Source organism: Eumetopias jubatus, unplaced genomic scaffold, assembly GCF_037043125.1.
Source record: "Eumetopias jubatus isolate StellerSeaLion01/CBP00866 unplaced genomic scaffold, mEumJub1_p1.0 scaffold_4, whole genome shotgun sequence".
Lineage (NCBI taxonomy): Eukaryota > Metazoa > Chordata > Mammalia > Carnivora > Otariidae > Eumetopias > Eumetopias jubatus.
The window spans coordinates 49,910,359-49,925,462 of NW_028274810.1; the positions used below are offsets into that span (position 1 = coordinate 49,910,359).

The 15,104-nt window shown below is 36.1% G+C and overlaps 1 protein-coding gene across 3 annotated transcripts in view; it reads right to left on the minus strand.

Annotated features, from left to right (window-relative positions):
- The window catches only part of LRRC7 (leucine rich repeat containing 7), a 317,511-nt gene extending 303,129 nt beyond the window's left edge, over positions 1-14,382 (minus strand). For all 3 annotated transcript variants that reach the window (XM_088022969.1, XM_028102462.2, XM_088022968.1), the window contains exon 1: positions 14,180-14,382. In XM_088022969.1, the coding sequence (XP_087879095.1) occupies positions 14,180-14,368 (189 nt within the window). In that variant the 5' untranslated portion in view covers positions 14,369-14,382. The remainder of the gene's footprint in view (positions 1-14,179) is intronic.
- Between the last annotated feature and the right edge of the window lie 722 nt (positions 14,383-15,104).

Sequence of the window (15,104 nt, forward strand, 5' to 3'; positions counted from 1 at the left end):
ATGTCCAGCAATTATATTTCCAAATGCTAAAGCACATCAGATAAATTTTATCTTATTTTGATTCTGGAGGAACTCACTCCTGCACCCTGTGTGGCAGGCTCCAGTCTGGACAGATTGCTCTCTCAGTGTGATATGCATATGGATTCCATAGATCTTCATTTGCTAGTCCTCTGAACTGGGCTCTGGTTTCCCAAATTCCATACCTTCTGTCTGTTGGTTTATTCGCACATTCTCTAGTAGAAACCTGAGAGTCACCTGTGTGTCACTCACTTTGCCTCTTCCCTTGAAATATAAATATGAAACAGAAGACCAAATCCAGTAAGTTTTGCCTCCAAAAAACATTTCTAACCCATGTCCTTTGTTCCATCCTCAGCGTTACTATCAGAGGCCAGGTCATCATCACCTCCCACAGGTTTCTGTAAGTTTTGCCTAACTGCTCTCTTTGCCTCTGGGCCTATTCTTTTATTTCTATTCTTTGTGCAGCAAGAACTTTCCAAACTATATTTCTGATCTTGCTATTGCCAGATAGACCCTTAAATGAATTTCCACATATTTCAGGATAAAATTCAAACTGCCTATCTTAGTGTGGAAAGCCTTCATAACTCTCTAGCCTTGCCTCTCATTGTCTCTCTTACACTATGTTTAAGTTATACTTAACTTCTTTCATCCTTAAATATGCCTCATTTGTACCATCTCTGGAAACATAGATCTCTCCGCTTCTGGTGAACTCTTACTGTCCTTAAGTCTTAGTTGCAATGGCATTCCTCAGGAAAGATGCTCCAATAAATGTTTCCAAAACACCCATTGCTTCTCTACCCATCATAATAAACAGCATACTTGATACAATTACTTGTTCAATGTCTGCCTTTCATGCTACAGAGTACATACATCTGTTCAACAGCTGTTTTCCCAGTGACTAGGAAAGTATCAGGCACAAAGTAAATAATTATTTTTTCATGAAAAAATTAATAAATATCTATAATAGGTTGCAAACTCCAATTTTCTGCAGGAGCTAGGTAGATAATTTCAGTGCTAGGGGGCAGCTTGGGTGGAATCTGTGGCAAACTAGATCTGCTTCATCAAAAGAGCCCAACAATCCTCAGTTCTACCTAATCATTACCAATTAGGAATATGGACTCTACCAGATCTTCCTCTTCTTTTTTTTTTTTTTTAAAGACAAGCCAGGAATCTGGACTTTTTGATAAAATCTGGCATTTTATAAGTTGACCACTAGTGCATTAAGAAAAAAAAAAAGAATAGGCAGGCCAAGCAAAACATGGCTGCTTGTTTCAGATCTCTGGGTAGAGAATAGATATGTATTTCCAGTCCTGATCTGGTGAGGCTCTTTCAGATCTATCACTATCTTCTGGTATCTTTTTGAGAATCTTAGTTGATATCACATAGTATGCATCTAAAACACATTTTGTCATGTTTTTCCACACAATAACCTCTTCCAATATATTTTTTAATAGTGTTACTTTCCCAGGTCTCCAGGATGAAAATCTTATCAACTTTAATCCTTCCTTGTTCATCCATGAATCTAGTAAAATGCCAAATTCTGAAAAGTCTTCCTTCGGATTAGTGAATTGAAAAGGATTTGGAGTGATATAGGCCAAATTTGAATTTTTTAGTTGTATAACCTTTGGTAAATTCTTCAACTTCATTGTGCTTCTGTGCCCTTACAGTTAAAATGAAGAAAACAAAACCTGTTTGTCAGGGGTGTTCTGAGGACAAAAGAGCTATTATTGCATATAAAGGGCCAGGCACACAGTAGGTGCTCAATAAATATCCATTGCACTTTCTGCCTTCTCTTTACTTGCTCTGTCACTTCTTTTCTTCTTTACTGTTTCTACAGATAGCACACTGGTCCAGGAACATAAGCTAATGTAATTTTAACTTGCATCTTGCATCTGTTTTTTACTCCCCACCATGTCAAGAAATAATTTTATAAAATATAGCTACTTTATATATTTAAGGCCCTCAATTCCCTTTGTAAATTATATTCCTCTGTAATCCTAAACTTCATGCATCCCATTCTTCCACCCTTTCAGCTCACTTAAAGATTGCTACTTCCCATGCTATCAGTTCAATTGTTCAAGCATTTCTTTAACACATTGAGACCTCTATAATTTGAATCAAATTTCAATATCATTCTTGTCCCTCAAGTCCTACAAACCATCATCTGTATCTATATTTTCTTCTTTCTCTCTCATTAAAACGGAGGAAATATGCCTATTCCTCTCAAAGGCAACCCTTTCATGCATTCTGTAAATCCTATGTCCTTTTGCTTTCAGGACTTGGGATTATTTTCTTCTAATTTATTCTCATTAGTGTACAAATGTGCTTTAATGTCATTGACCTTGAAAACAAACACACAAATAAAGAAAATACTTAACCTCAAACATCTCTTTAGCTTGTTTCATTTCTCTGCTCTCCCTCACACTATAACCTTTAAGAAAGATGTGTAACTCCACCATTTTCTTTTCAATCCACTTCATTGGGTTTTTGCCCTACTACTCTTATTAGGGTCACTAATTACCTCCACACTAGCAAATACATCGGTCCCTCCTCTGTCATTTTAGTCAGTCTCTTAGTTTACCACTCCCTCTTCTTAAAACACCTTCTGTTCTCTTCTGGCTTCCAAGACAACACATGGTTTCCTCCTATACCCACAGCAGCCCTTTCTCTCCGTGTTCTTTTCCTTTAGCAATAGCAACTCTTTCTAAATCTCTATGCAGGTCCTTCTCTCCAACATCTCAAATCCATGCCATTAGCAAATCCTATTAATTTTACTGACAAAGTTTTGTCTAAAATGCTTCTTTTTCTTCACTACTCTCAACCTAGTTGAAGCCACCAACTGCTCACCTGAATAACTACCATAGGCTCTAATCTCACCTTCACTCTCCACTAGCCACAATGTATTCCCACACTGCAGCCAGAGTGGTATTTTACAAATATAAGTTATTCCACATCATCCTTTTCCTTAAAATACTTCAGTGGCCCCTGATCTCACTTAGTATGAAATCTTAAGTTCTTCCCTGTCTTAGGAATTTGCATGATTTAGCCCAACTACCTCCTGCATCTGCATCTTGTACTGTTCTTCCTCTCATTCATTACACCCCTACCTTCTTTCTGCTCCCTCAACATGGCACTCTCCTTCCTGCCCTAGAGTATTCCTTCTGCTGGGACTGTTCTTTCTCAAATCTGCATGGTTGACTACTCTCTGTCATCTAAAACTCAACATAATTGCCCTCCTTTATTTTCATCATGGCATTTGCTGTTATCTTACATTTTCTTTTAAAAATTACTTCCATTCTTTTTTTGCAGCAATGTAGGTTTTGTGAAAATAGAAACTTGTAGGTCTTGCTCAATAATATATCTCTGGTACCTAGAACAGTTGTCTGCACATAAATGGTACTCAAGAAATGTTTGCTGGATGAATGAACAAATCAATGAACATATTTTACCTAATATTTGTTTTTTTTATACCATTTCAAAAAATTGACAGTAAAAATCAACAAATGGGTTGCTTAATCAAATTTCAACAAGATTTGATATTGGGTAAAGGATAGCAATAAGTGATAGGATAAAAAAAGTGATATGACGAGTAAGACTTTAGTTGGAGAATTGTAACGAACTATAGAAATGATCCCTAAAAGTATAGTCTTCAGTTGGAAGATTGTAAAACAGTCCAAAAAATGACTGGGGTACTCTGGATGTCCTAATTTCTCACTGACACATAAATAAGAGATGTTGATACTATAAACCTTTGAAACAGTAGAACATTTTAAACAAAAATAGAAATCAGAGTAAGATAAAAATGATCTAAAATTTTCCACATATAAACTATGTTTTTTACAAATTTGTCCTTCATCTCACTTTCTTTTGAGCCCCTATGGAGTCTACCTACATTACTTATTTATTGAAAAAAACCCCGTGCATTTGAATGCCAAAATAATTGCAACAAAAGAACACTTTTGGAGAAAGATGCTTCAGGCAAGAGAGTAAACAGAGTCAAATTCTGATTATGTATGCATCACTCATATGAGTTTCATTCTGGAGATGGTTTTGTATACTCAGATAAATTCTATACCTTTGGCACCAGAGGAGAGAGTGATGCACCATGAATATCTTTGAGGGAGTGACAGAGTTGAAAAGGTCTTTTTTTTCCCCCTTATTTAAGCCCGGGATCTTAGGAGAGCCCTCCATAGATTATGTGTGCAGCTCCTTACGTAAAATGCCAAGGTTATGGATAATTCTGAGTTTCTGAAAGACAAATACTTAAGGAATTGTTCGTTAATGTGCAATTTTAAAAAAATGAGGCAACTTTATCAAACAAGTAGCAGTTGTCATGTTCTCCATTTGTGAATTTAGGCCATGTTTAATTTAGAGCAAGGCTTTTCATATTTCTCAATCATGACAATTGTTTAATCAGCAACTATAGTGATACAAGTAGTGCCTTTCACTCTGAAAGATTCCTTTTGAGTTGAAGAAAAAAAGAATCAATTATCATTCAAGTTTTAATAAACTAAAATCAGAATTATGAACTAACATCTCAAAATTTGTCACCCTAAAATATTTTTTCTGTGGCTCCTTTGATCTCATTAGATTTCTCACAAAACTAGCAAAGTGACCTTGATTTCAAATAATGTTATTTAAAGGCCTGAGAGAAACAGGCCCTCAGACTCCTAAATCAGAGGTAGCAAATATCAGTGAATAAAAAGAAAAAAAGAATCAATTAAATTGAAGAGATATGATATGTGTAACATTGGAGGACACTTTTTTGCTTGTCAAGCATCCATTCCTCTCTTTCCATTAGAACCCTGATCTTCCTTTTAAGGGCATCTCTCATTGTATATTAATTGGGAAGGCATCTGGAATTTGAATCTTGAACAAACACCAATATTATGTGGGGGTGTTTGGAGATCTCATTCCTCACAAGAGCAGCAATGTGTGACCCATACTGCTACTGTGCTAAGGATTCTGTGCAGCAATCCAGAGCTCCCTTGTTTCTTGTCCTTTTTCCATGTACAGTTCTCCAGGATCTTATTAAATTAACGAGCCCCTGATATATTTCTGATAAATGTTCATCTTTACCAAAATAAGCCATTTCTCTTAAGTCAAGAGTTATTTTTCATTCTACTGTTTTCCTAGAGTTTTCAGATACTTTATATTATTTAATCCTCACCACAATCTTCAGAAGTGAACAGGAACAAATTTGTTAGTATCTACTGCAAATGAAGAAGCTAAAGTTCAAAGGGGTTAAACAGTATGTCTGAAGTTTCATGGTTAACTCTTGTCAGAACTTGTGTTAATAACTAGGCCCTCTTTCTCCAGACTCTTTATAGTGTATTATAGTACTTATATGATAATAACCAGTGATTACAGTCACTACTGGTGGAGATACACATCTTTCTTAAAGGTTATACTGTGAGGGAGAGCAGAGAAAGGATGCTTCCTTCTATTGCTTATCATTTTTATCTATTTAAATGGAATCTCAGGACGCCTGGGTGGCTCAGTCAGTTTAGCATCTGCCTGGGGCTCAGGTCATGATCCCAGGGTCCTGGGATCAAGCCCCACAGAGGGCTCCCTGGTCAGGGGGGAGCCTGCTTCTCCCTTTCCCTCTGCCTACAGCTCCCCTTGCTTATGCTGGTGCACTCTCTCTCTTTCTCTCTGTGTGTCAAATAATAAATAAAGTTTTAATAAAATAAAATAAGACAAAATAAAAGGAAACTCAAATGAGTGAATCACAAAACATTAAGTCTGAAAGAGACTTTAAAGGACTTATTCCTTTACACGTAAAGTATTCCATACATGTAAAAGTATGCTCCATGACATCCTTCCTTTGTTACCTTTGACTGTTTTAGAGTCAGAGAACACATTCCTTAACTTGAGAAAATATCATGTGGCAGATGTAATCTATATGGACAAAGTACTCAGAGTTTGAGAGTAAAAAAACAATGCGGAATGCATGGTATTAGGTCATGGATTGCAGAGCAGGTGCAAAAATTTCCCCACCTCACTTGAACCCCCAGGATCGCATCAAAAATTAAACAAACAAACCACCATTAAATGAGAGAGTTTTATTTTCTCTGTCCTATGCTGATGTGCTCTAACTTTTCCTGTCCTTCCTTACTTCTGGTCACTGTCAAATGTCTTACTCTTTGTAAAATAACAGATACCATATTGGAGGAAGCTACCTCTGGTGTTTTATAACAATGATAAAGTATTCAGGCAGTTATCTTAATAGTGGTTAACACAATTGAATTGTATGAGAAATCCAGAGATACGCATAAGTTTTAAATTTTGTTGGGAGGAAGAAGTGGTGGTGGTGGTAGGTGTTATTTCATATAAGACAATGGGAAAAACTTCTCTGGTAAGGTGATGTTTGAGCAGAGGACTGAAGGAAATGAAGAAGGCACAGGCCATGTGGAATGGTGGCAGAAGGAAAAGCAGGGGCCAAGTCTCTGAGCAGAGAGCTTGCTTGGCTTTTCTGTGTAGGCTCAGGACAAACAGCTACAATAGAGTTGTCAGAGCCCATTTGCCGATCATTAACTTTGAGCTCTATTTTACCTGCTGGCTGCTGGCACAATTCAGGGGCATTTTTGTTGCTCATTTATTTTCTGAAGAGTCAATGAAGTTTTCTGCTATCCATGGCTCAGTGACTGGAGCCATGCCATGACAAAATTTTCATCAGTCTAAAATATCCCCCATTCGGGGCACCTGGGTGGCTCAGTCATTAAGCGTCTGCCTTCGGCTCAGGTCATGATCCCAAGGTCCTGGGATCGAGCCCCACATCGGTCTCCCTGCTCTGTGGGAAACCTGCTTCTCATTCTCCCTCTGCTGTTCCCCCTGCTTGTGCACTCTTGCTATCTCTGTCAAATGAATAAATAAAATCTTTAAATAAAATAAAATGAAATAAAATAAAATATCCCCCCTTTGATAAATTCTTGACTGCTTCATATTGCGTAACCAATGCTTCAGCTACACAGTCCTGTATGAGTGGAAACCATGGTGCAGTGGGCACCAAGCAATGGTTTTTAATGTAGCCCTTGCCTGGCCCCTGGCTCCCCAGCATCTGTCTGTTTCCCTGGAAAACAACTGTAGATATGGGGGGCATTTTTTTCTGGCATCCCACAGCTTATTGACAATATTCTATATTGGATGTATATTGTTAAGAGTATACTTTCATTTTTTTCTATATATCTTTATGAACTTGAATTTAAACAACTGCTTAATTAAAAACAAAATACTGAAAGAAGTTGGATACCGGAGCTCACCTTCATGTGTACTATGGATTATAAAGCTCCAAAACGATGCATTTGTATTGAGAAAATAATTACACACATGCATTACAGAAAAATAATGTTTTTCACAATTTGGCTGCATTTCAAAAAGTGTTATATCCTATTTTTTAAAAGTGGCATGTGGTATATCCATACAAAGTTATACTACTTGGCAATAAAAAGGGATGGAGTACTGATACATACTACAAGGTTGGTAAAACTGGAAAACCTGATGCTCAGTGAATAAAGCCAGTCACAAAATGCCCTATGTTGTATGATCCCACTTATATGAAATGTCCAAAATAGGCAAATCCATAGAGCAAGATTTCAGAGCAAGAAGCAGAGAACACGGAGTGACTGCTAATAAGTATAGTGTATTTTGGGGGGGCGGGGGGAAGGTGATTAAAATTTTCTATGATTAGACAGTGGTGATGGCATTACAATTCTGTAAATATAATAAAACCACTAAACTGTACATATTTTGTAAGGGTGAATTTGATAGGTATGTAAATTATATCTCAACAAAACTCAATAAAAACTCTTTAAAAAAGAGTACAGGTTTACTGCCTATCTTTTCTTGTGAAAGAATACCATTTATTCTGGCATGAATGTTTTCCACATTTGGCTATGAAAATATTCTTTTACAGTAAAATAATAAAAGTCTTGCGTGAGACTTTTAAAATGTTTATTTAGCAAAAGAGAGGGAATGTCAGTTCCCACACTTTGCTGGATTTTGAAATCCAGAAGTGTGGGATCTACTGATCTGGGTCAGGATGAGGCAAGAGAGGCCAAGATTATCAATATGCCTCCAGAAAATTAACAAGTTTTAAGAATGTATAGTTTAATATTCAAATGAATATTTGTTTCTTTGGTCTTCTTCCTAATTATTTAAAAATAGTTGTATGACTTCCCTATATCTCACCCATTTTGTGTCCCTCTGAGGGTGTTTTTATGGCATTTCAATAGGACACTAGAACCTCTCCTTTCTAATATATAAAACTCATGTTTTACAAATAAAATGCTCATGACCTTAAATTTTTAAAAGGCTTGGAAGATTGGAAATTTCTAGAATTAGCTTTGATAGTACCACACAGTTGAGGCTATATCTTTTTCTTCTATTCATTATGAGCCAATAGGTTTTTGTAAGCTATAAATATCCAAATCAAAATCAATTGAGATGCCATATTTCTCTTACCCATGGAGTTTTTACCAACATGAGCATAATAAAATTTCCCAATTTTATCCCTGTACACACAGTTGCCATGATACTGGGGGAAACACAGGTAATTTCTAGACAAGTTCCTATGATGGGTTAGTACTAGCATTTTGCTTTTTATAGTTTAATTATTTGTTTCTCAGCGATTTTCTATTTCCTTTCTTTCTCAGGGACATTATCTTGTCTCCTGGTTTTAATTCTCACCTCTAAGTGGATAACTCTTACATTCATCTCCAACTCTGACTTCTCTCCTGAGTTCCATTACATTTTGTTTATTCCTCTGTTGAATACTTCCACATGGACAGATATTTTTATTTGATATATCAATGTCTAAAACCAAGCTAATAATTAGAATATGCCCAGAGGAATGTAACTAAGATGGCGAAGCATTTAGAAAGCATGTCTTTGAAAAATGGTCAAAAAATTTTGGAAACTTGTCTTGGAAAAACAGAAGTTTAAGGCAAAGTATATGAATTCCTTTAAAATATTCTAAGGATCAGGGCAGTAATGCCAGAAGCATAGTTCCTTGTCCAGAGAGGGCATGCCTTAATAATCTTTGTATCACCCCAAGTGCCTAGCCCAGTTTTAGATGATGAGATAGATGGATGGGTATGGGCAAACATCATTAACATATTGCAGAACATTCTAATAACCTGAACTTTCCAATAATACAGTGGTCTGCCTCTTAATTTAGTGCTTTCTTCCACTAATAGAAATGTTCATGAAGAGATTGGATGACTGTTGAAAGAGAAATAATAAGTGGACATTTCTGCATTGGGTGGACAGTTAGTTAACACCGGGTTCCTAAAGGGCAGTGCTTCCTGGCAACACTCATAGGACACCAAGCAAAACTTTTGTTCCATTACACACTGGGCTTTTGATTTGTTGTTACTGTAGCATAACATATTCTATCCTAATGAACACACAGTCTTTGGTAATAGTTTTGGGTAGGAATCTAACATCCCACGTGGCCTAAAAGAAGTTAATGAACTTTCTTGGCCTAGATTTGCTTATTAGTAATAATTGAGGGCTAAATTAAATAATCTCCAAGGCTGCATCTATTCAAATATAATACAACATTGTGATTCTGTGAGTCAGGGAAATTTTCTGCGTAAACAGTGGTGTTACCACAAATGTGTTGGTGCAGTTGGTAGAGTCAAAAACCTAGACCCATTATAGGCAGGGAATTGATTTCCTAGAAGCTGTCCTTGGAAATTTTAGAGATAAAGTCATGCCACACAATTTTTTGTTAGAGAGTCAATGCCCAGAACTATCTTGAGATGTTACAAAATCTTACTTTTGTTTTACTCAAGGTAATTAACATGGGAATTATCCTTCATCTGTGATAGGAGAATGATGAATATTGATTATTGGATATTTCTCTATTCCATGTATCCCATATGCATATCTCACCCAATACTCATTTATCTATTTATCTACCTATCATCTATAATCTATCTAATCATTAGCAACCTCTATTATCTTCCCGTTTTTGCTAATGAAGAAACTGAGACTCCCGGAAAATAAAATAGCTTCCCAACCAAAGAGCAGTGCTAAAATCTAATCCTAGGTTTGTCTGCGTCCAACGGTCAGGTTCTTAAGCTCTAAAACATTTCAAGGGTAGATTGTAAAGTTTAATACAGAGAAAATTTTCTAAGTCTGGTGCTTCAGATTTCGTTCTATCTTCTTTTACATGTGGTTAAATTGATCTTCCCTGTCAAATTCACTCTTTATGTCTTTCAATTTTGGTCACATATTAACTTTTCCAAATTATTTCTATTCTCTTTTTTAAGGTTCCTCTTCAGTTTCAAGAAGTTTCTCAACAGTTTTTCTCTTTATTGCTTTTTTTTTTACTTTTGTCTTCCCACACTACTTCATATATAATATGCCCCTGTTATGGTCTATTACTCTGTCTATAATTTTAAGTTTCTGGTTCAAAGTAACAAGCAAAACAGTACTAAATTATAAGCTGTGTGGGTTTTCTGTTACTGTGTGAAAGGCATGTCATTTTGTATTTTTACCTTTTACTACAGCAAACTAAGTAACGCAGATTGAACCATTTCTAATAAAAAAACTTCCTGTTCTTTCATATCTATTTTTGCATCTCTTCTGACATAGTCTTGATATACCTTTTTCTAATGTCATTTACCTTGACTCTGTTCTATACCTGTTGTATTACATTTTACAGTAGCAATTCTGGACCAGCTAGAATATTCTCTGTATAAAATATCAGAAAGAAAAAAAGTAAAAAAATAATTTACAAAAAATAATTCTTTCTATAATGTAATATCAAAAAAAAACAAACAAATAGCTATCTCATTTACTTAACATATTTGAAATCACCATGGTAACAATGCCAGGGAAACACAAAGAAAACAATAAAATAAAATGGTAACCAAAAAAGGTTTTATTTAATTTAAATTTGAAGATTAAACTCCCTAAAGTAGACTTTGTCTACTTTTCCTCATGAAACAATGACTGTATAACATTTTGTTTGTAGTGTACACTGTGGTAATCTCCCCCACAGTCCTTGCACTCCTTTCTTTTGTGTTGTGGCCAACAATCACAAATCCACAGAGATGGTCCATCATTGTTTAATTCAATCAAAGTAATCTTATTTTTCTTGCCAAAGTGGATTCTGTAGCAAAGGGATTGGATCAGCAATAAACATGTAACACAATTAAGGCCAATGAGACCTAAGAATAAGTTAGGACTTTTAAGTCCTTCTCAGAAAAACAGTTTTTAACTTCCTGTTTTTCTAATATGCACAAATATATCCATGTACTATAATGATCATGTCTCAACGTCAGACAATTTAGATCATATCTCGATATCAAATACATTAGAAGAAAGTAACACAGGGCTATTTTATGAAAGCAACACCTTGATTTTGGGAATTCAAAGAAACCTTGAGAGATTACGTGAAAGATCTTTGAAATATATAAAGCATGCCATAATAAAAGATAACAATTTCTCCTCAATTCAATATGCTGGGAAATTATACTGAGTCTTTGGTTCACTTGTATTATTTTTATGTATCATTAATCCAAGCTTAGTAAGCTCCTGGTGACTTACATGATATATAAGACTCTCTGATGACACTATCTGCCTAATTCATCGAGTCAAACAATGCTGCGTGACTCTCAAGGCCTTTCATAATCTGGGTCCTCCATGCTCTCCCTACTCTACTTACATACTGTTGGCACTCCCTCAGGTGTACCTGCAGTTTCAGACTCTTCACAGCTCTGCTGTCCCTCTCTTCATCCTCTCCGTATGTACCATCTTAATCTTTGCATCTTTACCTTTTGGTCAAGCCCTTCTGCACCCCCTGCAAGAATGAAATTCTTCCCTACAATGGTATTTGGCTCTTTGGCTCTGATTACACATTATCATGCTTTTGCCTCTAATGCTTCAGTTTTCTCTGTGATTAGGTGTTTAGATCGTTGAGAGTAAGGATTGAGATTGATTTCTCTTGTGCCCACCTAAAGCCTCAAACACCGTGTAGTAATAGAGATATTAAATAAATACTTGATTGATAAACCATGTTTTTTACTCTTTGTCTTACAGAATCTGCTGCATGGATCTAGAAAAAGACTAAATAACTAGATTGGCTTAGGGCTCTCAAGATTCAACAAATAAAAATACAGGATGTCAAGTTAAATAACTATTTTTTTAGTGTAAATATATAGAATGCAATATTTGGGGCATAATTTTACCAAAACTTTTCTGGTTTTTAAAAAAGTTTAAAATTCAAATTTCAATGGATGTCCTTTATTTATCTGGCAATCTTAGATGGAGCTGCTCTAAAAAAATACTTATTTTTCTAAATTAGAGCTAAATGTCACATTTATGAGTCGTTTAAACCTTATACCATTTTGCCAATCAAGTCCTGTAGTACATGAAGTTCTCTGCCTTGTTCTACCTGGCAGTGACAAGAAAGAGTTTAAATATCCATTATGTGAAAGTCACCATGTGTACAGGGAGGCAAAGATGAATAAGATGCCATCTCTGCCCTCAAGAAAGTCTTTGGGAGAAACTGTCCATTTCATGCCAACCTCTACTTGATACGCATCTGCATGGCAATCCATACAGTTAGAGCTTTTTTTTAGGCCTGACCCAGACCTTCTGGCCCCAAATCCAAGACAACAGTATATACTCTGGTTGTCAAAAATGAAGTACATTGGTTTTGAAGTACACATTAAATCGTTCCTGCCTCTGAAGTATTATAATAATACCATAATTTATAATCCTAAGTGAAACAATTATTCATGATTTGGTTTGATCGGCATATTATTCTCAGATTTTGATAGTGAAGTGAGTTTTTATTATGGAAGTTTCTTTCCCTGATTTCTGGGTATTTAATATGCATTTTTTTAGCATAAGCAATGGACATGTATTGCAAGACATTTTTTCCCTCTGAGCCATTGTGTAAATCCTTCACAGGTAAATGCTATGCTGACTACTTAATGTGAGTCACTTATTTAGATGATCATTAATATACAGGGGTTTAGATTTTGAATCTTTCTGTTGTATGGCCTTGGTCTGTGTTAGCTAATCTTTTATCATTCATTCTTTTCTGCAGTGGAAAACAGGAGACAGAAGGTATTTTCTTTGCAAGCACAATGTCATAATGGCAGTGTGTGTGTGCAAAGTTTGATATTAGTTAAATTTTTAGCTCTACTATGCTTATACTTATATGCCATATATTCAATGATGTCTGTAATAATCAAAGATGCCAAATTCCAGAAATAACAGCATGTTTTTCATACTAGTATTAATTTTGTGTGTGTGGTGTGTGTGTGTGTGTGTGTGTGTAAAAGTATTTCTTAGACTTAGAACATATAATTCAAGGTTTTAAAACAATGTTTCCTTAATGTACAATAAAAATTTCACTTCTAGAATACAGTGTCATATCTTCCCTTTCTTTTCCAAACATGATCTCAACCCACCGATATTGACCTCAATCTGTATTTTCACGGAGGCCATTTTAAATTAAAATAAGGCATAATTCAGGGGCGCCTGGTTGACCCAGTGGTTAAGTGTCTGCCTTCGGCTCAGGTCATGATCCCAGGGTCCTGGGATAGAGCCCTGTGTTGGACTCTGAACTCAGCGGGGAGCCTGCTTCTCCCTCTCCCTCATCCTCTCCCCCTGCTCGTGCTCTCTCTCGCTCTCAAATAAACGAAAAATAAAATCTTTAAAAATAAATAAGGGGCGCCTGGGTGGTTCAGTCATTAAGCGTCTGCCTTTGGCTCAGGTCATGATCCCAGGGTCCTGGGATGCAGCCCCGCATCGGGCTCCCTGCTCTGCAGGAAGCCTGCTTCTCCCTCTCCCACTCCCCCTGCTTGTGTTCCCTCTCTCACTGTGTCTCTCTCTGTCAAATAAATAAATAAATAAGAAAAAAAAACAACTCATTTTTAAAAAAATAAATAAATAAAATGAGGAATAATTCATAAAATGATGATTTCCATGGAGTTCAATTGTTCATACTCATCACATGAATTTACAAATGAAGTGGTATTAAGAGGTACCAACAAGCATATTGGAAAAAGTTACAGTGGTTTGAAAAACTGGCCAGTTATCCAGTGAGAAAGCAATAATCAACATTATCCTTATACCAAGTCTTTGGATATCACAAAATACTCATTTACGGTGTACATCTCAGGTTGTCAAAGATTACCTTGGGTAGCTCTTCGATTTGATTGGCATCTAGATAAAGCTCCTCTAATGTCCGCTCGAAGTTAAAGACCTCCTTCGGCACCTGCTGAAGACTGCAGTGGGAGTAGTCTAAAACTGAGATGATTTCTTCTTCACCTCGGAAACATCGGCACGGCACCAGTCGGCCGATGATTTTCCGCTTGGTGGTCATCTCCAGGCACTGCACTACAGAAACAGACAGAAAATAACTCTGCTTAATTGACTGAATTTGGAGGCACTCCTGCAAGAGTAGAGCCATAGAAATTTAACTTCAGTATATATTTTATAATTATGTAATACTTTTAAAGTTTATAGAGGACATGCATGTGCATTATATCGTTTAACACTTGAACAGCCCTGCAAGGTATGTGAAATCGGTTTTATTCCCATTTAACAGATAAAGAAATGGAATTCAGAGAGGTTAGGAGGTATCCCATCATCAGGCAGCTTGGGAATGGCAGAATCTCGTGAGAACACAATCATGACTCAGTGCAATGCAGCTACCATGCTTACATTCTCACTCGACACACAAATCTATAAATTTTTTTTAATTTTACACAAGTTACACTGCAGAACAGAAATATCTGGAATTGGTTAGAAAAAAATACATCTTTTTTTTCCATTTCTGTAAAAATATTCAAATTTCATAAGGTTTATGATGACCTCTTTTTGATCCACAAATTCATTCCATTAATGGACATATGTTTATTGAATAACCACTATGTTCCAGGCACTGATATAGTTACTGGGATAGAGTGATGAAATGAACAAAGTCCCTGTTTTCACGAAGCTTCTATCCTATTGGAGCTACAGATTAAAGATGGATTGGTTATTTGCTTCAGAATAAGAACCTATCTTTATGAATCTTATGATTTTAATGGGAGAAAACAACTTATAATCATGGTAGA